Below are 27,802 nucleotides of genomic sequence, written 5' to 3' on the forward strand. Positions count from 1 at the left end.
CCTGGCCTGCACCCTCTCGCAGTCTGGGACCCCTTGGAGGATGTTTGTAAAACATCCCGCTCCCCGGAGGACTGGGCCTAAGCTGGCAGTCAGACATCCCTCTGGCAGCCCAGGAGCCTGCTTGGGGCTGAGCGGAGCTCCCCCTGTGGGAGCACACTGACCACCAGGGGGCAGCTCCTGCATTGAGCATCTGCCCCCTGGTGGTCAGTGTGCGTCATAGCGACTGGTCATTCTGCTGTTAGGGTCAATTTGCATATTACCCTTTAATTATATAGGATGGAGATATATATACCTATTGACCAGTGGACCACTTTCACCCATACCCCCCGGTGCTCCCCAACCACCAATCTGTTCACTGTATCTATGAATTTGGTTTTTTCTTTGTTTAGATTTCACATCTAAGTAAGATCATATGGGAGTTATCTTTCTGTGTCTGACACCTTATTTCACTTGGCATAATTCCCTCAAGGTGTATCTATGTTGTCATATAGGATTTCTTTCTTTTTTATGGCTGAATAATATGCCATTGTAAATGTTCCACTTTTTCTTTTTTAAAAAATGGAAAGGATCTGGTTTATTATTTCTTTTTATTATTGATACCTACCTGTTTGCATAAATGAGATATACAAGGTGAATCTCTCCTGTTTTCATGATAAGTGGGGATTAATCGAGAAAACAAGTATTAAAATGACAGTCTAAAAAATCCCGATTTAATGGTAACATAAATGTGAGATAAATGGAATACTGTACTTCAGGACTGTAGAAACTACATTTATTTTGTAAATATGATTTTATGACTTTATGAGAAAATCATTTAGTGGAAACAAAGTTGCTAATAGTTATAAAAGCATTTTGAAAAATGTAGAAATGATCATTTTAAACCCCTAAGTAGCAAACTTTAAAGAATTGGCGATTGGAATTTTACATCTGCAATTAGAAATGTATAAAGCTTATGTTTTTAACTTAAAAGTTGTCTATACTTATTAATAAAATTTAGGAAAACTAGCAGTTTTAAAAAAAGGTTTAAATATTTTAGTATAATTTTGAGAAGCCCCATTATTGTCAGATGCTAAAATGCTATTTGAGGAACAAATTTTCCTTTCCCAATATAGATGATAAAACATTTAGACCAAAAATAAGCATTTCCTTCTGGCCAAAGATAGCATTGCATGAATTTTAACTGGCATTCTTGATATGGAACTTTATACTCATGAAGGACAAAATAAAATATTAGGAAATATTAGATGACTAAAAGAAAAGGGACCTATTGACCAAAGAGCTAAATATCATAAATATCATGGTGGTACAATTTCCTCAAATGAACATTAGGTTTAAAGAGGAAAGAATTCTGGCTTAGCCAACTTTAGAAGAAAACAAAAAACTTTTAGGCTATGTCTAGGTAAAAGTAAAATAATTGTCTATACAGATAAGTAAAATATTTTATAGATATTGGTTTTAGGCAAACACACTCGTTTGTAAATTATTGATTTATATTTTTTACTAAAGAGATCATATGTAATTCTTGCCATCATTAATGAAGTTATTTATTGTTACTTATTATTGAGCACTACACCATCCTCCCAACCCCCCTTTTAGGAGCATTTGTTGCACACTGCACACAGAAGATGAAATAAGCTTTTATAGATAGTTTTACAATAGATGTTGCTTACCTGTTTTTGATCTGTCTGGTTATGAGGATCTTTAATCATCACGAAGAATTCACCTGGTCCAGCAGCATCCATGTTGCAATTCTTGAAGGGATTTTTTTTTTTTTTAAACTTGAGACTTAATAAAGATGACAAAAATTATTATTTTTTTTAAATTAAATATTGTTCAGATTATTATATTTGTTCCTCCCCCCCCCAACTCCCCTCCTCCCAGTTCCCGCCCCACCCTCCGCCCTCACTCCCCACCCACTGTCCTCATCCATAGGTGCACGATTTTTGTCCAGTCTCTTCCCGAATCTCCCACACCCCTTTCCCCTCCAAGAATAGTCAGTCCATTCCCTTTCTATGTCCCTGACTCTATTATAATCAACAGTTCATTCTGTTCATCAGATTATTTATTCACTTGATTCTTAGATTCACTTGTTGATAGATGCATATTTGTTGTTCATAATTTGTATCTTTACCTTTTTCTTCCTCTTCCTCTTCTTAAAGGATACCTTTCAGCATTTCATATAATCCTGGTTTGGTGGTGATGAACTCCTTTAGCTTTTCCTTATCTGTGAAGCTCTTTATCTGACCTTCAATTCTGAATGATAGCTTTGCTGGATAAAGTAATCTTGGTTGTAGGTTCTTGGTATTCATCAATTTGAATATTTCTTGCCACTCCCTTCTGGCCTGCAAAGTTTCTGTTGAGAAATCAGCTGACAGTCGTATGGGTATTCCCTTGTAGGTAACTGAGTTTCTTTCTCTTGCTGTTTTTAAGATTCTCTCTTTATCTTTTGCTCTTGGCATTTTAATTATGATGTGTCTTGGTGTGGTCCTCTTTGGATTCCTTTTGTTTGGGGTTCTCCGTGCTTCTTGGACCTGTAAGTCCATTTCTTTCACCAGGTGGGGGAAGTTTTCTGTCATTATTTCTTCAAATAGGTTTTCAATATCGTGCTCTCTCTCATCTTCTGGCACCCCTATAATTCTGATGTTGGTACGCTTGAAGCTGTCCCAGAGGCTCCTTACACTATCCTCGCATTTTTGGATTCTTTTTTCATTTTGCTTTTCCGGTTGGGTGTTTTTTGCTTCCTCGCATTTCAAATCATTGACTTGATTCTTGCGCTCCTCTGGTCTGCTGTCGGGAGTCTGTATGATATTCGTTATTTCAGTACGTGTATGCTTAATTTCTAGTTGGTTCCCCAATATAACATCGAGGGTCTCATTAGTTTTCTTGTAGATCTCATTAAGTTTATCGGCAGCTTCTAAACAGTTCTTGAGAGACCTTAAAAGTGTGGTTCTGAACTCTATATCTTCCATTGACAATTTTATCCTGTTTCTTTGTCTCCGCATTTTGTTATGCTTCCTTGGTGCACCCCCTAGTGGTCTTTGTGCGCAGTCTTATAGTTAAACCTTGATTGTTGTAGCTAATACCAGGGAGGGTTTGACCTCCAGGTCAAGTGGCTATGAGAATCAGTTGTGTCTGCAGTGAGAGAACTTCTGTCCTCTAGGGAGGTGCTAATCTGGCGTTTGCCTGAGGCTATCCGGCAAATGCCTCTGTGCAGGGCTTGGGCGGGGCGGGTTGCACAGGATCAACAGGGTGGGCCGGAGAGAGCAGTTATGGCAGCTCTCAGTCCTGTCCCCAGGGGCTCTGCCTCTCTGAGTCCCAACACCCGCTGCAAACCTCGGAGAGAAAGCTGCACTCGCTCTGACCGAAGCCAGACAGTCCCGCTTCTCCCGTTTGAGTCTGGGTCCCTAAAGACTCGCCCGGATCTGGAGCTCAGAGTCTGTGACTCCCTCCCGATTGAAAACGCCAACCGCGCCCTCCGCCGCCAGCCCGCTCCGCGCACTCCGCACCTCAGAATTTGACTTCAGCACTGCGCCTCCTCTGAGTGTCCGTATGCGTTTCTCTTTCCTCCTAGTTGTAGGACTTCCACTCAGCCAGCGTTCCTGTGGTTCTGGGTGATGTCCCTTCTGTTTTTTAGTTTCACTTTTGAAGTAGTTGTTCAAGGCAGCAAACTCCGGCGTTAACCTATGCCGCCATCTTGGTTCTCCGACAAAAATTATTGAGAGTGACTGAATCTACCTCAGGAAGGAGAATTGTATCATTTACTATATATGCAACAAAAACTAAAGATTTGACTCTTGCACTGGCCTATGTGACTCAGTTGGTTGGAACGTCGTCCCATACACCAAAAGGTTGCAGGTTTGATTCTGGTTCAGGGCATATACCCAGGTTGTGGGTTCTATCCCTGGTCGGGGCATGTGCGGGAGGCAATTGATAGATGTTTTTCTATCACATCAATGTCTCTCCCTCTCTCTCTCTCTCTCTCTCTCTCTCTCTCCCTCTCCCCCCCCCCCCCATCCCACTTCCTTCCTTTCTCTAAGATCAATAAAAAATAAAAAAATAAAAAAAAGACTTGACTCTTCTTTATTAAGGAAACTGGTATAGCTCCTAACCAATGTGTCTACAAACAAATCATTTAAATGGCATTTTTCTGTGTACCTCTCCTTTCGTATTTGGAAAGTCTACCTTTGGCTTCAAGAGCCAGATTTCTTAGTCTTTGTGTACTTGCTCATAGTGTAGTCCTTTCATTGCCAGGGCCTAATTCTGTGTTTCTATGGCAGATTCACTTTCCTTTAACATGCCTTGCAAATTATTGGCCCAGGCTGTGAATTGTTATGGTGTTGTTCTTTCTAACCTAAGACACACTTCATCCTCATTATTTTGTGTTACACAAATGTGACTTCTGCTGTTTAAAAAATGCCAATAAAGTATCCAAATAGTTTATCTGTGTACCTGTAGATGTCTGCCCTTTGTAATCTGAAAGATATCTAAGCTCTGTACTATGTCACAGGTTGCCCTAGTGATATGTCTTACCTACCACTGCTTTGACCTCATTTGTAGACTACTGTCACCCTTCCTTCTAACCCTTCAACATACTAAGCCATTTCTGCCTTAGGGGCATTTTATTAGCCATTTGGGATATTTGAGCTGAAATTTAAATGATGGAAAAGTGCCAGATTGCACAATTCCTTCATATTGTTTTGTATATCATCATTCAGATATCAACTCAAGTATCCCTTCCTCAAAGAGAGTTTCCCAGGTCACCCATCTAAAGTAGACTTTCTCACCTAGCACTCTGCTTACTCTCCCATTATTCTCATTTTCTTTATTGCTATGCTACTTCCATTATCTAAAATAGTCTTGTTTACTTAATTCCCACTCTACCGTGTAAACTCTGTGAAGGCAGTGTCTTTATCTGGTTGACCATTGTGTCCCCAGAGGCTAAAACAATGTTTGGCACATAGTAGGTGCTCAGTAAGTAGTAGTTGAATGCATGAATGAGTGAATGAATGATAAATTTGTAATATAGACTGAGCAATTTATTCCTTCTTTTCTCATTGTATTGAAAAACAGTATAACAACATGATAGTAAACTGGGTAGAAGGGTATTCACTTATAATTCCAGTATTTAAAGAGTTATACTTTTAATTTTTTTCATATGTGTATACATTTTTCATAATTGTGCTCTTTTAAAATTTAAAAATATTATTTTTAAAAAATTTGCTTTTGCTTAGTTAACAAAAAATTTCCCCAAGTCCTCCTAATAGCTCCAATTATTTTAATGGCTACATAATACCACATAGAGTTGATATTCCATCATTTACTTAACTATTCCCTTAATTTGTTAAATGATTTGTTTCTAATTTTTTGCTATTATAGATAACACTGCAATGAATAACTTAATGAATATAAATAGCATTTTATTCCATTGAATAAGATAAATTATAAACTTAAACTGATTGGACTAAGGGTTATGAAGTTGTTTAGATATTTTATGGCATTTTAAATATTTATATCCTATACATTATAAATAAATGTATATGAATTTCTTTGGGGTTTACTCTAAAATACTTTTAATAATTAATGTCAAAATTGTACGATGTAGACAGTTAAGTTGGGGATTAATTTTTTTAAGCTTCAGCTTATTTTATTGTTTTTGCTGATAAATTTTGTAAGTGCCTTTGGTTATAACCAAATTACTTTAGATTCATAAAGCAGTGTGAGTACAAAGCTGTGTGAATTCTGTGAAGAAATATATTGTTCCTTAATTTAAATGATTACTTTTAGTAAATAGGGCAGCCTTTAAAATATAAAAGCTAAAGTTGGGATAAAGAGTTTCATGAGTTATATAATGAAGTTGATATTTGCGATTATAACATTACACCGGGGAGAAATCACAGCTCTTCGTGATCAGTTTTAATAATGTTTGCAATTTGTTTCACCTTTTCCCCCCTCAAAGCCAGAAGAAATTTTGTAGGGAGAAATTATTTGAGTGCCTTTGAAATCCAATTTGGAAATGTCCACTAAAAGTATTCTTTAACTCTCCTCATTTCTGTATATGGAGAGAAGGTTACCTATTTATAGAGAGTATACAAATAAAATATTCTCTGAGAAGTTTCTCTTTGGACCTTTTTTGAACTTTTCGAATTATTTGAAGTCAAATGTAAGTATTGCTTTTATAGTTATAGAACAATCATGACACCTTTTGCATAGATTTTTAAGTTCTGGGCTTTTAAACAGATTCTGTTTTCATATGCATTTATATTCCCTTAAAACATATCTATAATTTTCTTAAAGAAAGGATTAACTGCCTCTTTTTAGGTATGTATGTTATCCTATGGATGACATAATAAATGAACTATAGATTTTTAAAAATCTTTTTTTTCCCCTCCAGGTTTTTTGTTTGTTTTGTTTTTGTTTAAAGATTTACATATAGTATTACATATGTCTCCTTTCTCCCATTGACCTCTCCCTGGCCATCACCACCTCCCACCCCCCCGGCACATGCCATCGCCCCCCTATTATCTGTGTATTTTACTAAACTTACATTTAGAGATGGCGACTTCACTTTTCCAAAGCAAAGAGCCTTTGCCTTTCTCTGTCAGCTAAAAAATTCTTACTAATATCAGCTATATATTATTTTTCCTTTTCCAAATTTAAGCAACACATTCCTAGCCTACTTTTCTCATGTCTTCTGCATGTTTTATTCTAATAATTTTACCTTATAACAGGAAATTTTTTCAGTCCATCAAACAAATATTTATTGGGCACCTACTATATGCAAACTACTTTCCCAGGTGCTGAGTATATACAGCACTGACCAGGCAAAAATCCTTGCCCTCATAGAACTTACATCTAGTAGACAAGATAAATAATTATAGGTTAGAGAGTGATAAAGGGCTAAGAAGTAGGGAGAAGGGTATATGAAATATGGGGAATATTGATGGGATGGTCAAACGAGGAGCATTCCAGGCTTAGGGAACAATGAGACCAGTAAGAAGGTGTGTGTAGGGAGAATGGGTCACAAAGCTTTGTAGAAGATCTTGGAAAAATAATGGAGAGCAATATCATGTAACAAATGTTTATTGGAATTGCGTAATTATCTTTTTCTGTAATTTTCCTGAGAATTATATTTCTGTTGTTTCTGGCTCTTAATAGTTTTCTGTTTTTCTTTTTATGAATTTCCTAAGCAGTTAAAATTTTTCCATTTTTACCAGATAATATGCATATATTAATTAAAGATTTGTGCTTGTGAAAAAATCATGTTTTATGTTTTCTACTTGCCACCTAATTTCATGTTTAAAAATTTTTAATATTATGCTTCTTGGGCTGCAGACCTTCACCACTATCACAGGAAATGCGATTAGCAATCCAGTTGCCTAGTGCTGCTTTATATTATTATCCTTGTCATTTTATAGCTTTGCTTGCAGAATTCTAAATTTTCACCACAGTTGCTTTCTATGAAATGACTAGGAATCTAACAAATAAGTTAAACTTAATTGAAGGATGTCAGAGAACATTTAACTTGATTTGATTTTAATGAATTGAAGAGTTAGAATTTTTAGTATTTGAGGTCAAAAGATTTTTCTATTTAGCTCCCCACCGAATAGTTTTGTGGCTCTTTCTGAACTTCAGTTTTCTTGTCTGCAAATGGGAGTTTGAAGTAAATTGCCTACTTCAGAGGCTCACTAGAACACATTGTTTTGAGAATATAATTGAATAATATTGTGTGAACACTCTCAAAAGATGATTTAGTGCCATTTGATGCAAATAGTAGTATTTTCTATTCTGTTAGGCCACCTATACTTATTTTTAAAAATTTTGTTGTGTTAATATGTATTGGCTTTGTTATGTCTGGATAATCTCCATAGTTTATGATTTTTTGGATTGATGGTCCCTTTAATATATCTGTGAAACTGCTTCTGCATTGTAAATAGATAAGTCTTGGTTGTCTCCCAACAGTGTCGTTGTGATTTTACTCTCAGTTGTAGGGGCCCCTGGCATTCACCTCACTAAGATTTTACTTGCCCTGACTTGAACACAGCTGTTAGTAATGGGGGATAGGCTTGGTTGGAACTTTCTCTTCTCATGAAACCTGTGTTGTAGGGACACCCAGAAGCTGCAGTGTGATACTACCTTACTAACATGCTTTGGTCTGTTCAGGAAATAAAAATTTCATTTAGAGAACCTTCAGTCAAATTTTTCTGAGGCACTAGGTAATGGGAAATTATACCAGCACACTGGCTAGCCAGCCCAGGGCAACATGAAGGTTTGAGGCACTCCAGAAGTGCATATTGTGCTGGGTATGGGCTACCCAGGGCATCTATAATAACTTTTAAGTTTTCAAAATGTGAAAGATCAGAATAGAACTGTGGTTTCCAAACTTTGCTGCACATTAGTTACCTGGGAGCTTTTAAAAATCCCAGTGCCCAGATCATAGCTTATACTAATTAAATAAGAATGTCTCATGTGAGAGCCAGACATCGGTAGTTCTTCAAGATGCCCAGCTGATACCAACGTGCCATAAAGGTCAGGATCCAAAGTTTAGGAATATGTGGCTCTGGCCTCCATTTTTTTTACTACCTGTTACTGTTTCACATGCTTTAGCACCATCAGTGGGAACATTATGATCTTATCATGAAAAGCATTTGAAAGTAATATGTAATGTCTCTCAAGAAGATTTGTGGTCTGCATTTTTTTTAAGAGTATAAAATGTTTTACATAGTTTTATGTTGTTTTGAACTTTAATTTTCATTACTGGCCCATGGTAGACATAGGCTACTTTTTTTCTATTTCTTAGAGGCATTTCCTTGACTACGTTAAGTAAAATCATGCCTTTGTGATTTAAGACAAAAAGAATAAAATGTCTACAAGTAAAAACTAGTTAGGAGGTTCATTTCTTTGTTTTGATTGCAATGGCCATTTTCAAGGATAAAGGACCAACACACAATTTGTTTTTCCAAATCCATTTTTACTTTTTTCCAGCTTAGTAATGAACTGTTAAAAGATGGCCTAAATTTGTGGAATGTTATATCACAGCTGCATTAATATTTACTAATATAAAAGATGATTGGTATGTGAGACAAAAACTATACCTATAGTGTTATTAACTATGATATCATAAGTGAATGAGCATGTTTCCAATATTGTGATTTATGAAGTCAGCTTTAATGTAATCTAATAAAAAGTAGAATTTTAAGTGTACAAAAAGGAATTCCTAAGTGGCTTGGTTTCTTTTGTTGACAAAAGCTAGAGTTTTGGCTGTATATCCTTGAATATTTGCCTAAGGCTTTATAAATAGGTTCAAGTGGTCACACTATTATCTTAAAACTATAGAAATCCCGTTTGATTTATAAAAAATTTCTGTTTCATAGTCCATGTCAAATATGTGTGTGAAAAAATGCAGAACATGTATTGATGCTTTGTGAGTTTCTTCATTGTCATTTAAAACAATATGAACTTATTGTCTCCAGTGCCATCAGTATTGTAAATTATGGAAATTTCTGCAGTGCAAATATTTGACTTGATTTGTAACATTCAGTTGTCCAGTTTTTGTTTTGGATCTTTTGTTTTTCTTGTTTTGCATTTTTATTTTGTTTTGTTTTCAGCCATCATTTTGTCTTATCATCTTCAATTCTAGAGCAACCTGACAACAATAATGATACTACTGAATTGGGCATCCTTGTCATTCCTGAGATTAGTGTCACAAATGTGGCCGGAGAGAGAACCGGGAATGGGGAAAAAGGCAGAACACTAGGAGAGATTGATGCTCAGCATATACAGGGTGTGCAGGAAACAGCCACAGATCCTAGAACTGAAAGCAAAGGCTTGCCAGAGATCAGGAGACAAAAATCTGTAAGAAAACTGATGGAGGATGGAATAAACTCACCTGGCAGAGTGCAGTTTTAGCACAGCACTTTATAGCTGCACTCCAAGGTATCTCATGGAAAAGGGCCACTGCTGCATGTTTTAAGCAACAGTTGTACAGTCACAACAATTTTGCATGTCATCTAATAATCAAAATGCATGAATTATGCACCATAATTTCTCAATGACTCTTAATGCTCTTTGGAATGGTTATACCTATATATTCTCTGAGTTAAATTGTTATGAAAACTGAGGCAGAAAATTGCTTCCAAAATAATTTTCTGCTTATGTTTTGAGATCTAAGTTATTCATTGTATTTTTGCCATCGTTGATATGAAGGTTAATATATATATATAAAGAATTTTAACAAGTTTGAGCTTGTGATACTTATAGTCTATATTTTTATCTTTATAAAATAACCTACAATATAGTATACAATCTTGAACTTTTTTTTGAAAATATTTTAATAAATTTTTTTTTAAAGTTCTTTGGTAAGAACTTTGATTTTTCTACTGCTTTGTTACTGTAGGAGAGCTTGCCCCTAGCTTTACTGTGTGGTATTTTTCCTAATTGTTTCTGATTCTTTGCATGAATAGTAAGAAAATTCTTTCTAAAAACACAGTGGGGTGTGGTTTATGGCATGCTCTTTGTTTTATATACTCTAAATTAGTGTTATTTAATTACAATGAACTATTTTTGGCGTTTTATAGAATGTTTTGATTTATTCTTTGATTTTAGTCTATAATCTTTTGCTTTACCTAATTATGCTAAAGTTTAATTATTTAAAGTAATTGATTTGGTATTAATCATGAAAAAAGAATTATTGAAAATACTTGATGTTAATTAATCTTTGTTATTTCTTTGTTTAGGAAATACAGAATTAACAGATCAAGAAGAACTGATGGATATATCTGAAGTTGACGAGGGATTTTATTCCAGGGCTGCATCTAGTACCAGCCAGTCAGGCTTATTAAACAATAGTCACAATTCTAGTAACAAGACAAGTGTAGGAAAGACTCAGAGACGGTCAGGAGGAAACAAAACTGGAGGAAAAGAAAAAGAAACCACAGGGGAGTCATGCAAAGATCACTTTGCTCGAAAACAAACTCAGAGAGCCCAAAGTGAGAATCTTGAGCTTCTCTCTTTGAAGAGACTTACGTTAACAACCAGCCAGTCCCTGCCTAAACCTAACAGCCATGGTTTGGCTAAGACTGCTGCGACTGTATTTAGTAAATCCTTTGAGCAAGTCAGTGGTGTCACAGTCCCACATAACCCATCAGCTGTTGTTGGCTGTGGGACAGGGACAGATGCCAACAGATTTTCTGCTTGTAGTCTCCAAGAAGAAAAGCTTATTTATGTTTCTGAAAGGACTGAACTTCCAATGAAGCACCAATCAGGTCAGCAGAGACCTCCTAGTATTAGCATTACGCTGTCCACAGATTAATTTGTAAGAGTTTTCTCATGTGACCAACGAGTCTGGAATTATGGCTTTGCTTCTTTATGAAAGTGCCAGGGTCTTTCATCCCTGCTCCTGACAGAGCCCTGATGTCTTAAGTTCTGAAGGCTTTATGAAGGGAATAATGTCTAGGTTGCAGTAAAGTTGAAATATGGTTTTGTTATTTCTTGGCTGTGTTTTTTTTTCTCCTGTTTGTTTCTGTTGCCCTAAGATTGTCACTGTGACAATACATTTTGGCAGGTGGTCTGATCAGATTGGTTACGTCTCATGTGAGGATGTGAGTTGTTTTTTCCCCCTAATAACTACTATTTTGGTAGATGTAAGTTTGGCCTTCAGAATAAAAGGAAACCTCCATGTATGGGAACTTTTTTTAAAGGATGGAACAGAGGTGCAACTCCGGGAATTCTACATCTGGCTGCTTGGAAGTCAGCAAGTCAGTTTGGAAAAACGAGCATGTGAAAAAACAAAAATGATGTGAAAAGTGCCTGATAAGAATGTTTGTAACCAGACCATCTTTAAGATTAGTAGAAGAATTTATATAAAGCACTAGAAAGTGCTTGGTGGCTTAGTACACAGACTATTATATGATTCCAGTGGATGGACAGAGGAATTTCTATTGTTATCTTTGGAACGTTTGTATGTCAAAAATCATGTTGCTAGCAGATGTATTGTTTTGAAGTGTTTGATCTGGGCTGAGCAGGTACAAATCCCTTTCAGTTTCTAAGATAGGCCATAAGGCTGACTTACCATGCTGCTTGACTTCGAAAATCCTAGTTAGTTTGGATTCCTATAATTCAAAGCATACATCATTGAAGGCGGCCTGGAAATTGTATAAATCTTGCAACACAGCTCTCAAGATGCCAGTGTCAGCCATATTGTTTGTCTGCAAATGAAGGAAATTAGGTAAATTTTTATCTGTAAAATATGAAAAAATTAAGATAGGATATTTATCTATTAACTAATTTAGGGTTATTTATGTTTGTATTCTTAAACTTAAAGTTATAAAATATGAATAAAATTACATGTGTTTTTTATTTTATGAACAGGCCTATTTTTAATGTTTTTGTTATAATAGAAAGAATAATCAATGTAGTTACCCCCAATGAAAAAACAATTATAAAAAATGCAATAGAATGGAAGTTAAGCAAACGTGTGTGTGGCTGTAGAGAGCTGTGTGACTTCTAAATGGACATAAAAGTTTGGTGTTTGCTAGTGATGGTCATTTCAGCTATGGTTGAGGGTGCCTATGAATCAAGAATAAGTAATAATTCAGAGTAAGAGAGAAAGCAAGGCTAAGGCTGAGAGTAAGCTGACTGGGAAAGAAGGCCTAGAGAGCTATCCGCTTGTTCTCTTTCACTGTTAGTACACAGTGGTCTCCTTATTCATGGTCCCTCGCTGTGGTCACACAGAGAAAATACTAGTCTTTTTCTTATACCTGCTTATGCAGAGCTCAAATATGTGAAAAATGTGTGTACTGAGTGCTAACACATTTATGATATAAATGCAGTTCTGACCATAACTGCTTTGGCTATTATTTTAAATCTAATTATTCAAAAGGCATGAACTCATTTTCATTTATTAACTCTGAATAGAATATGGTTTTTAGCATAATTTGATTGTTGTAATCTATTGGTATAACTTGTAGTTAAAAAAAAAAAAGTAAGGCAACCAGACAGTGGAAGTTGCTATAGTATTAATTTAATAGGAATCCTGTGTACAATTTAAAATGTCACTGTGAATTTCCTGCTGTCTTTTTGTAATTCTTTAACAAAGAATTTCCCCTAGGCATAGCTACTAACAGTATTAATAATCTTAAGAACTAATTTAAAAGATCAGCAGTTTAAGCAAGTTAAAATGTTAAGGAAATATTGCAGATGAAGTTTGTGGAGACATTAGTTGGCAAAATGAGAGATAAGATTTTAATGTTCAACTGTTATAATGAAAATTCATTTTGGTATTATTCTAGATCATTGCCACTCATGTGGTCTGAGGACTATAAGTATAGTAGCATTGACATCACCTGGCATCTTGTTAAAAATGCAGCATTTCAGGTCATCCCAGATCTACTGAATCATAATCTGCATTTTAGCGAGAGCCTCGAGTGATTTTTATATACGATAAAGTTTGAGAGGACAATATCAAGTGCAAACAAACCACTTATCTAACATTTAGAGGTCTCAGTGGTCTCACAACCCTAGATCAAATATGTTAGATACTAGCTCATTATAATCATTGTTTTAATGGTAAATTAATTGTTTAATAGTGTCAATGACAGGACTTTTAAAGTCCTCTCATTCTACATTTTAATGATTCTTATTTATTTTACAATAAAAATGTAACATTTTATATTTTTCTTACTAACCATAAATGGAATCAGAGCTGTAGATGTCTGTAATTTTAAGTGTCAGAGGAGTACCACACTTTTATACAATGCACAACAAATCTGCACGTGTACATTCTTTTGAAAACTCTGAAGTCTTACTCAGTGGGGTGGTCCTGAATTTTTGCTCCAAGTAATTTCCACCAGTTAGTTTTCTGGAGTATATATTAACAGTAAAATTCTTTTACAGTACCTTTGGTACTATTTTAAATAAGGATTATACACTAAAAATTTTTATAGCTATTATAAATATTGGATAATACTATGATAATGATTGTAATTATCCCTACTATTCTCTTCCCACTCATCTTTCCAAATTTGAAAGTTGGGTGGCTTTTGTAGGTCATTTTCTCACGAAGATGCTGATGTGACCATTTGGTCACATCATTCCTACATATCTAGAATAATATATATTTTTTAATCATGAGAAGAATTCTGCACAAGATTGGAGCCTTACACCCCATCGCTCAGAGGATCTGAGCAGAAATTGTAGCTCCATTCCACATTTTAAACCTCTCACTCTTCAAATACCCAAATACCTGTGGTCTTCTATTGAAACTGAGTTCCCAGCATTTGCCTTTTGGAATCTAAGTGGGGAGAGAAACAATGAAGACTTTCCCTGAGGACCCAGGGCAAGTGAGCACCTGGAGTCCTTTGTACACCACTAGTGAACTTTTTAAGGACCTCTGAAGACTTGCAGAGTAGAAATTCTCAGTCCTTAAGTGATGACAAAGTTCATTTTGAAAAAGCAATACTTTATTGCCCTTTCAATTGTGATGTAACTTCTTAGCAAACATTACTCATTTAAAAACAAAAAATTGAATTAAAGGAAAAATACTTTTTAAATGAAAATAGGTAAAAAGAATTTCAGTTTTAAGGGATTTTGCCTATTTTGGAAGAATAAAAGTGTTAAAATCTTTAAATTTAAATTATGGAAAAAATGTACCCTCAGGCAATTTTAAATAAATATTTAAAGAGGTTTGTTAAAATTTGAGTCTATAGGCACAATAAATGTATAGTTTATTACAGGGATGCACTTCAAGGAAATATGTATGTTAAATAATGTAACTGAAAAATATTTTCTTAAAAGTCTTAAAAAGTAGGAATAATTTGATGGACACTTAAACTAAGCATTGTAGATAGAAATTAATGTATAATAGTGTTTACCCAATCTTTGGATGGAAAAAAAACACACCTCTCTAATCCTTTAATTAGCATGAATTTATACTTTTAGATTTGTTGCTTAGTAAAATTTTACTCAATACTTTGAGTTATTCACATTTATGTTTAGTATTGTTATATTCTTCATCAGAGAACATAAATATGTTGTCTTCTATACTTTGTACCTTGTGCATATCTAAAGAGATTAGCAGTGAACATTTGGAAGATGTTTTTGTGGTTTTTTTATAGTAGAGTTCTAGAGTATCTACTTGTGTCTATGAAGTTTCTACTAGTAAATTCAAGATCCTGTTTCACACACAGTTATTTTCTCTTAAATGAAGTTTATTGTGTACCTCTTACCTTTACTTCTAATTATGTAGTGATACTAATATTTTCATACTAAGTATACCTGTTTCTAATTGTATTCCCAGAGTTTACATTCCTAAAGAATAAACTATGATTTTGGATATTTTTATGTGTTCTCGAACTTTTTAACACTATGGAAATAAACTGGAGTTTAGTTTTTTGAAGTTGTGTATATTTGTGTAAATGGTCTTCATATGCAATACTTTATACAGCAGTGTTGACTTTTATTAAAATAAAAATTGAAAAAATATTTTTTCCAGATAATTTCACTCATTAAAAAAATCGTCATAAAACTTAGTAAAAATCATGATGTGGAAGAAGAAAATAAAGGAGGAAGACTTAGATAAGCTGAGCCATTGAGAGAGCTTTTTGGAAGTAAGTCATAAGGCAATGGCATCTCATTTCTTGCTTTATGTTTTACATGGCTGAGGGTTGAGAAATGTGACATATCCATCAGTGTACCCATGTCCATCCAAAAGGTGAGTTTCATGGGTCACCTACCTTTGGCTGGTTATTTGTCATTTCAAAGGCACAAGCACATTTAGGTAATGCTTTGCCCTTTTATTTTGAATATGAATCTTTATCTCTTGAGCGCAGGTTATATGCCCAAAGTACCTAGCATAGGACTTGGTGCATGTTAGGTATTGAGACATTTAATGAAGGAATGAGTTAGGTTGGTGTTAGTTTTGGGAAAGAATCAAGGATATAGTATCCAATGTAGTACAGTAAAATTTTAGAATTTTATTTATTGGCTCTAGGAAATCTCTGTGGCATTACTTGAATTGCATTATAGTGTGCTTAGAAACAGGATCCTCTTCGAAACTTGAAATAAAAATCTTGATGAGTAGTTGATTACATATTTGGATAATTCCATTTAATCTAAGAAACTACATAATTTAGGAAATATTTGGAGGAGTATTCACAGAGAACCAGAACAACCAGAGCAGTGATTTTGTAAGCAGTATGTTAGCTTTGTGGAAAATACACCCTCCTGGTGACTTTATTAATCCCAATTAATTGTTGACTCATCTAATAGAATCTGTCTTTGGTAATACCAACATAATTATTTTATAATTATTAAGGAAGACTTATACAAATCTAGTCATTTGGTAATTTTCCTTGCAATTGTTATTGTGGTGTTTGTAATATTTGTAATTAAAATCTCATTTAACCTTCAAAAACAATAAAATGAGTATAATCTCCATTTACAAAAGAGGAAACTGAAGCTCTCAATAGAGCAAGCGACTTGCCAAGGTCACCTAGCTGCTGAATGGCAGAGCTAGGGCTTGAGCACGAGACTGATGACTCTCACTTTCCTTTTTTTAAATATATTTTATTGATTTTTTTACAGAGAGGAAGGGAGAGGGATAGAGAGTTAGAAACATCTATCAGCTGCCTCCTGCACACTCCCCACTGGGGAAGTGCCCGAAACCAAGGTACATGCCCCTGACCAGAATCGAACCTGGCACCCTTCAGTCCACAGCCAATGCTCTATCCCCTGAACCAAACCGGTCACGGCTCACTTTTCTTTTTTATCACTTGGCAAAACTAACAAATAGTATGTAATGGACATATATTTGGAAATCCACCCCATTTATCTTATAAGCAATAGACTTAAGTTTTAAGTTAAAAATAACAGTTTTCCAAAAATAAATTGTATATTTTATAGAATTTTAGATAATTTTGTTTCAGTGGTACGATGAATGCTGATTATTCTGATATTAAAAACATGGTAAAATGCAAATTAAGATTTTACTTATATTTTACCTCTTCAGTTAGATAAAGATGAAAAGGATTGATCCTGGCATTGACAGCATTAGTCTCAGACTGTTGGCAGCACTGTAAATCAGTACAACTAAATTGGTGAGCAATTCAGCAGGACCCAACAACTTTAAAGTGCACATACCATCTGATCTAGCAATTCTATTCTTCTATGGTTATTCCACTCTCTATATTTGACAGAAATGTTAGCACAAAATGTGTAACGGTATTCATTGCAGTATTGCTTGTAGTAGCAAAAAAACCAACCAAACAAAAAACACACAAAAAAACTAAATGATCATTAATAGGGGACTACATAACATATGGGACATGCATATAGTGGAATATAATGTAGCCATTAAAAACAATATAGATTTGTGATTATTCAAAAAGATTATGTAACAATATTTCCTGAAAAAAAGCATATCATCGAACAATATATTGAAAGAATATAACCCCATTTTCCTAAGAACTATGTGGAACATTTAATATGGGTATATATATATATATATATATATTTCTCTTAAGTGTGATCTAAAGACAACCTGAATTAAGGAAAAACTGGTGCTTTAAAAGTAGATTCCTGGGCCTTCTGCTAATCCCCCTGAATCAGAATCACTGAGTAAAGCATGGAAACCTGTATTTCTAACGAGTTCCTCGGTTGACTCTTATATAAATTTTATAGCTGAGTAGATGACAACAATGAATCTTCGTGTCTCTGGTGGTGGTGTTTAGTTACAAAGGATTTTACCTCCTTTTTAAATTATGTGGGTATACTTGACATATAAGGTTATATTAGTTCCAGGTGTACAACATAATGATTCAATGTATATATTGTGAAATGATCATAATAAGTCTACTTAATATTCATTATACAGAGATAAAAAGATTTTTTTTCTCTTGTGATGAGACTTTTAAGATAACGTATTTATTTTATAACTGGAAGTTTGTTCCTTCTAACCTTCTTACCCATTTTGCCCACTCCCACGCCTGCCTCTAACTTACATTACTTAGTATAATGTCCTCAGGGTCCACCCATGTTGCCACAAATGGCAAGATTTCCTTTTTTAAGGCTGAATATCCCATTTTAAGACTGAATAACAGCCCACACTTTATTCATTCATCCACTCATGGACACTTAGGTTGTTTTAAAAAGGACAAATTTTTGAAGAGATCTTGTATTCCAAATGTGGCCTCCCTACCATAAAGCCAATTAACATTGACTAACAGCAACATAGATCTGTTAGTGAAAGGTGAATTGGCCTGACAGAAAAATGATCTTCTGTATAGTACACACCAATTAAATGAGCAATCCTTTAAAACAACAAAAACAACAACACATCATTGTTGAAACTCTCCCACAGATCATCGGACAATCTGTTAATAAAGTAAAACTAAGCACTAAAACCAGTAAGAGAGTGCACCACTTTGATAACTTAGCTGTATCTTAGAACCTGGAAATTGGATATTTGTAGAGTTTTGGGATCTGTGCCCAAATGCTTTAAGGCACGTCTGTGAAAACGGGGAACTGACTGGCTTTGGCAACGTTAATGAAATGGTTTAGGACAGTGGTCGGCAAACTGCGGCTCACGAGCCACATGCGGCTCTTTGGCCCCTTGGGTGTGGCCATGAAGTTTCAATCACACTGTACCTGCGCTCCCGCACGTGGTATTTTGTGGAAGAGCCACACTCAAGGGGCCGCAGTTTGCCGACCACTGGTTTAGGATCGGTGGAAACCGCAAGCAAGGGTCTTCAAGAGTCTTGATAACCTGTTTGAGAAGCTGGCAGTTTGCTCAGGTAAGCAGATTATTGTCTTCATCCTATGGGAATTTCCTTATGCAAACAAAAAATTAGAGATGGTTTCTGTTTGTTTTGCTTACAATCTTATCTTTCCTGGGCAAAAATTTTCTGGAATAAGCAACTAAATCATGCTGATAGGTGGACTACAGTTTTATCTAAGCCATATCAACACTGATGGTTTCAGCTCTGTTTATCTCTCCCTTTTCAAAGATTATAGGTCAGTATTACAGATATAGCATATTGGTATGTCTTTTGTCACTTGGGCTTCTACTGATGATCTCAAAGATTTTTTCCTGAAGCTTCTTGACCCCTATAACACTTGGTTCACACTTGTTAAGTGCTCTAATATAATCCTAATCACATTGTACTGGGGTTATCTTTTCACATATTTGACTCCCTCACTGGACCCCTTACACTGTGGAAGTTTTAGTATGATACCTAACACATGATGGTGAATAAAGATCTGTTTTACTAGATAGACTACGAATCCAATCAGGGAAATGGGTGGCAGCATAGAAGATACTGTGTAGCTCCTCTTCCTTTCAACATTGGATAAACTTTTTCAAAACTCTGAAGTCATTGGAGAACTTTTAGGCAACTAGGACCCCCCGAGCCAAAATCCTAGAGAGAAGGCCTCCAGAAAAGAGTTAATAGCAGGCCTAAGACACTATCCTTAGAAAGCCTGCTTGCAAGCTTGACCTTGTAGTATCCCATAAATGTTGACATAATGTATTTGCATGTTGTGTTATTTTGTAATTTAGCTAAGCATTTGGAAAGCATATAGAAATATACGTCTATTTGGACACTTTTAAGTTCTGTCATATATAACTTTGTTGTGGTCCATGTGCACTGCATGTAGAATTTCTGCCTTAGTGCATCTCCCAGTCACATCATTGTTTTCCCAAATACGGTTACTTTTTGTGAAAAATTCATGATAACTTGAAAAGAATATATATTTTCTTCCTTACTGTTAAGTTTTTAATGGAGTTATTACTACATTGTTTATTTTATTCAACTTTTAAGAAAAAAATGTATCTATGTGTATGTTTTGCCATATTCTGATAATGGATTGTTAAGATTTTAAATTATATTTATAGTCCCATTTCTTTTTGCATTTCTGGCACTTTCTAGTTCATGTTTTTTGTTGCTGTATAGCTTGGGACATATAATTTCAGTATCGTTAGAGTTTCTCTTTTTAGTATATCTTATGCAATCAGATAGGGAGCTTGATTACTTCATAATGCTTTTGCTAAGAAATATACTCACGATCATGCTAGTTCCCTCTGTTTTTATTTGTTTTCCTTTTTTCTGCCTTCATCTGTGTTGCTTAAACATTGTTTTAGAATTCATAGCATTTAAAAAATTCCACTTCTTTCAAACCTATTTGTATCTTTTTGTTTCAAGTATGTCTTCTGTAGCCTTTTAACTGATGTGTTTAGAACATCAACCATATGTAATTATTGATTCAGTTGAATTTCGGTTTATCATTTTATCATCTCCTCATTTGTACCCTCTGTTTTTTGTTCTTCTGTTCCCAATGTTTTATTTAAAATTTTTTTTCTTAGTATTCCATTTTAATTTATCTGTTGGCATTTTAGCTATGCCTCTTTGTGTTATTTTTTTTTTAGTGGTTGCTCTAGGAATTAAAATTTACATCCCTAATCAGAGCCTATCTTTTTAACACAGTGAATTAAGAGCTATATTGGAAGCCTACCTAGCAAATGTCTATTGACATCTCATTGGCTAAAACTGGCTCTTAGCACCACCTTCATAGCAATCATTGTATACAGGTAGAGTGACTGGGTTTGACAAATTAAGATTTTTATTCTAGAAATGGAGGCAAAATTCAACTAATGCTGAGATAGATTTCTGATGCTGCCTGAATAATTTAGTGTTAGTAGCAAAGAAGGGGTGAATATAGGGTAAACAGTGTCTGCCAAAGTAATTAATCTTAATTAGTATACTTAGTTTGCTAAAATTTTTAACCTCAGTACATTTAAACACAATTATTTTTGTTATTAATAATTTATTTTACTAACTAAAGAAAGCCATCCCTTTCAAAGAATTACACAAAGTTTAGCTTTTAGTGTTTGTTGCTCCTCTACCTCCTATTCCTGTTCTGTCATTTATTTGGACTAGGAGTGCTCTTTAGAATAAAATTTGAAAGTTTGTGCAAAACTGGCCTGTGGTAGATAATTATGATCTGTTAGTGAATTAATGAATAATGAATGAATGCATCAAAGTGGCTATTTTCTGACTAAAAAAAATTTTTTTTATAAGAGATTAGTTTAATTTTATTCTAGCAGATCAGAATTTCTCCCAACAACACTATTTTGCCATAAAGGAGATACTCATAATTGAAACAAAAACAAGGCAAAACAGAAAAAGCTTAATCTGTTGCCCTTGGATTATTTCCTTTTCTATTTTAAAAAGAAGTTGTGTGTCATAAACAATTTTCCTTGTAATTTTGTTTTAAAAAGCCCAAATAGCATTTTGAGTGTCTTTTATTTAATATGTTTTAGTACAATATGAATATACTTGGGAAAATATGCTTAATTTGGGGAAAAATAATTGGCATTTGCAAAGTTTAATTAAATATAAAATGTTGGGCTTGCGGAAGCGAGGCCTGTGATTTTGAAAGCACACTTCCTACTTTCTTCTCTAATGGGAGCTTGCAGCTCTTTGTTAATGATGATTGAATTATAATTTCTCTAGGGCAGAGACTAGCTTTTCTATCTCATTAGCGACTTGTGTGTGCAGAGAGACAGGCGGTTTGGCCTTATATTTTAATAAATGCCCACTTGGGAATTATCTTAGTGAATTTCCCTAACCTTCCAAAGGTATTCAAGGAAAATTCTCCTGTTTTTAAAAAAACATTTATAAAATGTTTTTATTGATTTTGAGAGAGAGGAAGGGAGAGGGATAGAGAGACAGAAACATCGATGAGATAGGAACATCTATTGGCTGCCTCCTGCACGCCCCCTGCTGGGGATCGAGCCAGAAACATGGGCATGTGCCCTGACTGGGAATGGAACTGGCGACCTCTTGGTGCTTGGGTTGGCACTCAACCACTGAGCCACACCAGCCGGGCTCCCATTTTTATGGATAGGAAGCTGGATGAATGAAATATCTAAAGTCACATGACTTGTATTGTTAGAGTTGAGACTGAGACCTGATCCTCTATCCAATGCTCTTTCCTCTACACCAGCATCTCCAGGTCTCCCTGCCCCACTGCACAACTTCCCTGGAGGTGGGCCGTGTACACCTGCATGGAGGGAGACTCTCCTGCCACCTACCTGTTTCCCAGAGGGACAGCAGGAGCAGTTTGAGTTGGAAGCGATTGTGTGGGGCTGTCCCATTTAGTATCCCTGGACCTCACCCATTAAGCACCAGCACTGACCCCTGTCATTGTGACACTCAGAAATCCACCCCGCCCCCCATGACCAGATGCCCCCGGAAGGGCTGCTGAACCAGTTGCTCTCCACCGTGCTGCCTCTCTACTGTCATCCATGGCAGGGCTTACTACCACAATCAGCAAAAATAGTCTTGAGAAAACCTTTGGAACATCTGTGACCAAACACATATTGGATGTCGGACTGCTTTAGGAGTAATGAGTATTTGGAGTCCTTTGAGCAAGGGGAGTGCCAAAGCTCAGAAAAGGTGCTACCAGTTGGGGTAGAAGACTTGCCCCCAAACAGTCGATGATAGCAATAGTAATGGTCCCATTGAGTTATTGCTATGTATTGGGCACCATGGTAAGCCACTTACATGATCTCATTTAATTCTCACAACAGCACTAAGCAGTTGTTGTTAACATTATCCTCATGGTATAGATTAGTGAACTACCAGCATCCCTTGCCAGTCATTACTATAACTTCCTTTCTGCTTCCATGGTGACCCCCAGATAGTCCATTCTCCATAAATCAGCCTGAGCCAGCTTTATAACATGACATCTTATCACTTCTCTGCTAAAATTCCCCAACTACTTCCTGTCCCTGAATGGAATCTAAAGGCCCACAAGGCCCACAGGCACCCAGGCACTGGCCCCTCGGACCTTCCCGACCTCATCTCCTGCTCTGCCTCACACTGACCTCGCTCCAGCCGCGCTGGCTCCTGGCCATTCTCGGTGCAGGTGAGCTGTTCCCATCTGCAGTCACTGTTCTCCCCGCAGGTATGGCTCAGTCCCTTGCTTCCTTTAGTCTCTGACCCAGCCTCACACCCAGAGAGTCTGTTCCTGAGGCTCCATCTAAAACAGCCTCCCTTCACTCTTTCTGCCACCTGCTTTACCTTCCTCCCAGCCCTTAGGGTTACCTGATGGTATACCAAATGCCTCTTCATCCACCTGCTCATTGTTTCTCACTTCATAAGATTGGGAGCTTGGGAAGTGTGGGCTCTGTCTTGTTCACCCCCTAGAAAACTGCTTGGCATATAGTAGTAACTCAGTATCTGTTGAGTGCAAGTGGCTTAGAGAAGGTAAGTCATTTGCCCAACGTTCAGAGCTAACAAGGGGTGGGTTTGCACTCTGGACTCCCAGATGTCAGAGAAGACTCCTCTTTGGAAAAAAATCGATGACAGAGAAGCTTAGGGTGGGAGATGGGAACAGAACCAGGCCTTGCTTCGCTCTGCCAGGGAAGGCTCAGTGGACCTTTTTAAGATCCATACCCCCCTCTCCCCCCACAAAAGGTCCATGCAATAACCAAAGAGAATTGAACAAAAGGCAAAACTAAGGTGCAGACACTTTCAGAGACTTCATTAAGTCAGGAGTCTGCAGCTAAACTAGGATCAGAGCCCAGGTCTCCTCCTGAGCTTTTCGTTTTGCTAGGCAGCAGTCGCTTTAGCCTTGCTGCTTAATTGCCATATGAAAGGAATTCATGCAACTGTGAACTGTGCGCCCTTCAACCAGCTCTGCAGGGGTCAAACTGAACAAATTAATTCAGGGTTACTTCAGAAATAGCTCAACCAGAATTGCAGTCCACCCAATAACGTTCGCTTTGTTCCATTGCTTTAGAGTCCTATTCAGTTTATTAATTTCCCTCGTCCAGTTCTTGCCATGTGTTCCTTTATCCCTTGCTCCCTCTACACCATAACTCCCAGGGAGCCTGGCTAGCTGTATGTTGAATACTTAAAACTTATTTTTAAAAAGTAATTATACAATGTTTTTAAATGGCTTATCTTTTTGGCTAGGGGGAAACAAGGGAGCTCGACAGAATAGACCCTCGAGCGATATGGACTCAGTCTCTTGCTGGAATTTGCAAAGCCGATTTAAAAACGACCTTAATTTCTAGAAGATTGTTTTTAACATATAGAAATTCAAGAAGACAGCTTTTGAGAATGATGAGATTTTGAAGAACGTGGAATCATTTTCATTTCAAATACGATATTAGCCACAGAGCTCAGCTAGCTGGATATCACGGTGTGTACAATATAAGGAAACCACAATAATAAAAACGGCCTCTTTGCCCTGCTGAGGTTTGGTGCTATCTTTGCCCTACACCATTTCCTGCATGTGGTTGCTTAGAGAAATAGTACTGTACACAAGGGATCTAAGTGGTGGAAAATTAAATGATGATAACTAGCTAAGAAGCAATGAAAGGATGTCGATAGGTGAAATATGATGACTTGTAATGTGGAAGTGATGCTTTTAAAAATGTTCAGGGTTGTTTGGCTCCCTATCAGGGGCAGAATAAGGTTCATGCGAGGGGAAAAATGATAAGAATGCCTAACATCTCATAGAAGTTAGGAGAAAAGTGCAGCTCACCGGGAGAAAAGGGTAGGGTAGGGAAGGCTGGTCCCCTGAGGTGGGACACATCCCGAGGGATTCAGGGGTTTGGGCTCCCAGGGGGATGGCCCACCCAACGGGCTTTAGTGCTTGTTAGGTCTCCTTTTACTACTTACGTAGCTTTTACATTTCTGCCTGTATCTCTGCTGATGTTTTCTGCAAGATAACATTTGCACATAAATTCCTCAAGTAGAACTAAGTTTAACAGAACTTGGTGCAGAAAGGGATACAAATGAATGAAAGGGAAGAAGGAATGTTAGACCTTATTCAATTTTACATATTTATCTTTCCACCATTCTGTGTCCAGAATGCTCCTAAATACAGCGGAAGTGAATTATAATTCTAAAGAAATGACTTCATTAAACACAGTATGCACATGCATTTTTAACTCTAGCTAAAATGAAAGTTTTTGATAATTCAAATATTTTCACTTAAAAGGGAAATTGTCAAGAACAAGCCAGCTTATTCTTCAGCTTACATAATTGTTAATTGATAGCTTGTAGTCTGCCCTGTCTTGCTGAGTGTAGGCATGTGGCAATTTTATTCTCTGTTTGCAGCCCTCAAGTTTTGAGGATGAAAAGGGGCATTCGGGAAACTCACAGAATAATGAATTTCCATTATTAGCAGGCCAATGTGGGGAGGTATGAGCTGCTTCAGAGAAAACTTCAACTCCTTTCACCCAGTAGAGTTTGAATATACCATTAAAGACAAAGGTTTAACAGCGTTGTTGCCTCCAGGGACCCTCTTAGCATCACTCCTTGGAAAGGTACAGTGCAGGCCGCTCTTCCCAGGGCCGGAGATGAGGATGCACGCGTTTATCCCATCGTCGTCTTTGTGGGTCAGACCATTCACAAGGATCCTGGAAGGGACACTGAGGATGGTGAGCTGGGAGGGCTCTCCTACAGTGAGGAGCCCTGGAATCAGGATCCTTGGCATCCAGGGGCAGTGGGAGGGCACAGGAGGAAGTCATTGTAGGAAAAGGGGGCTGCAAACCAACCAGCGAACAAAACAACAAGCAATGGGACTGCCTTACAGTTCTGCTGAAGACCACTAGCCTGATCTCAGCAGGCGCTAAAGTTGTGATGAGTGTGGTGAGGCTGGAGGCTGGTGGCAGGCGATGGGGCCGATGGGGCCGAGAGATGTGCTTGGCCCCCGGTGGACTTGCGTTTAGCATTCTATAAAAGAAACCTAGGGTTAATTCCAGCGCCCGCTTGACTGTCACTGTTAATGCGAGCAGGCAAGGAGGCTAAGGGCTGGAGGCTAAGGGACTTCCTTATTGACTAGAGAGTCGGATGGGGCTGGGAGGTTCTGTGCTTGTAACTCGAACTGCACAGACAAGGCTGATCCTGGGAGTAAAGTGAGAAATAAGTTTGGGAGCCCCTAAACCTGAGAGCTCCGGGACTGTATCTGGGGAATAGTGGGAACATGGTTGGGGATGTGAAGAGGTCCAACAGAATGTGGGGCAAAGGAGTAGAACTTAGCTTCCCCGAGGGCTTAGCACCAGGGGGTGTAGGGCAGTCATGCTACAGACTCCCCAAGTCTTTACAACCCACTGTAGTTCAGAAGGTAAAGGGGAGAAGGTAGGTGGGACTTGCTGGGTCTCCTCCTCCCATCCATCACTGCGACCTTCACCTTTAACCTCCCTGCACACTCCAGATTTTATCACTGCTCATTGACACCGTGATAGGTCCCAGTTTTCTGTTGAAAGAATATTTCTTTTTGGTGTCAGTAACAATTTTAAAAATATATTTCAGAAATACTGGTAAGAGAAAGTGGTTATTGTCAGCCACCCCCCCCCCCCCCCCTACTGAATACAGCATGAGTGGTGGGGTTGAAGGGAAGCGTTTTAAAAAGGCGTGCTGACAACTCCACAGGCTCCACCTGGACACTCCTCCGCAGGTAGCGTGATGGATGGGGAGCAACAGGTCTCACCATCATGCGGACACACTTTGGGTGGAGAAAGGGCAATGGCTAAGTCAGTGGAAGTACACACACTAATGGCCTTGGTTCTTTAATATCCTCACCAGTAGACAGAGTGGTCATTCAGGAAGTGTTGAACAAATGATGAAATGAACCGCATTAGAGCACTCAGATCCCCCTCTTTTAGCTCTCACTTCCGCAACTCTGCTGTCTAACACCCTACCTCCATCCCCAATAAACAGCCCAGCGGCAGTTATTTTCAACTAACTTCTACCAGACAAATTTGTGTACCTGTGACTAATAAATAAAGCTTGACTTAAATAAAGTCCACTTCCTATTAAATACTATACACGCATTAAAAGAATGAGCCAGACTATAGGTCATGAACGGACCTGCCTTTGTGGGAAGCAGATACTTATTCACGGGAAGAGCCTCCTGAGGAGTCATCAGCTCCTGCCCACTCACGGCTTTCCCTGTTCCCATAGCTGAACACTGGTTACTGTAGCTGCATCGGAGCTTAGAAACCATGTAACCCAATTCTCTCATTAACTCGAGAGGGGAACTGGAGTTGAGTGCCTTCATGATTATCTCAAGATCTCACTTCTAATTAGAAGGGCTGGGACCAAAGCACACATCTGCAGACTCTCAAGCCAGCAACGTTTCCCCACAAAGCCACTGCTTCTGGACCCAACAGAGCATCAAGGGAGGGACTCTCGCCAGACCTATTAAAGCAATCCATTCAGTTAGTAGGAATAGATATACGTGGAAAAGAATGAATGAGGGAGAACTCGCCCTAACCGGTTTGGCTCAGTAGACAGAGGGTCAGCCTGCGGACTGAAGGGTCCCAGGTTCGATTCCGGTCAAGGGCATGTACCTTGGTTGCGGGCACATCCCCAGTAGGGAATGTGCAGGAGGCAACTGATCGATGTTTCTCTCTCATCGATGTTTCTAACACTCTATCCCTCTCCCTTCCTCTCTGTAAAAAATCAATAAAATATATTAGAAAAAAAAAAAAAGAAAGAAAGAATGAGTGAGGGAGAACTATCTACATATACGAACACGGAAACATCTCCAGACACTGTTGAACTAAAATGAACAGTGTATATTTCCTATGGACAAGGTCTGGAGGATGCATTGCACTCTGGTAGCAGTCCATACCTCCGGGGAGGGCTCTAGAATTGGCAAGAATGGTTGAGGGAAAGTTTGTCTTTATTTGTATTAATTTTTATGAGGATAATCTATTTATGCATTAATTATTTAAGAATTAATTTAAAAGGAGTAAAACTAATTTTTTTCCTTGTCCTCTGTGTCCCTC

The 27,802-nt window shown here is 37.3% G+C and overlaps 1 protein-coding gene across 6 annotated transcripts in view; it reads left to right on the forward strand.

Moving 5' to 3' along the window:
- The window catches only part of FAM126A (family with sequence similarity 126 member A), a 60,144-nt gene extending 44,757 nt beyond the window's left edge, over positions 1-15,387 (forward strand). For 5 of the 6 annotated variants that reach the window (XM_036327917.1, XM_036327918.1, XM_036327913.1 and 2 more), the window contains one exon: positions 10,734-15,387. In XM_036327917.1, the coding sequence (XP_036183810.1) occupies positions 10,734-11,308 (575 nt within the window). In that variant the 3' untranslated portion in view covers positions 11,309-15,387. Of the gene's footprint in view, positions 1-9,637; positions 9,934-10,733 lie in introns of all 6 variants that reach the window. The other variant, XM_036327919.1, reaches the window with a different exon arrangement.
- The last annotated feature ends 12,415 nt before the right edge of the window (positions 15,388-27,802 follow it).

This window comes from Myotis myotis, unplaced genomic scaffold, assembly GCF_014108235.1.
Source record: "Myotis myotis isolate mMyoMyo1 unplaced genomic scaffold, mMyoMyo1.p scaffold_m19_p_11, whole genome shotgun sequence".
NCBI lineage: Eukaryota > Metazoa > Chordata > Mammalia > Chiroptera > Vespertilionidae > Myotis > Myotis myotis.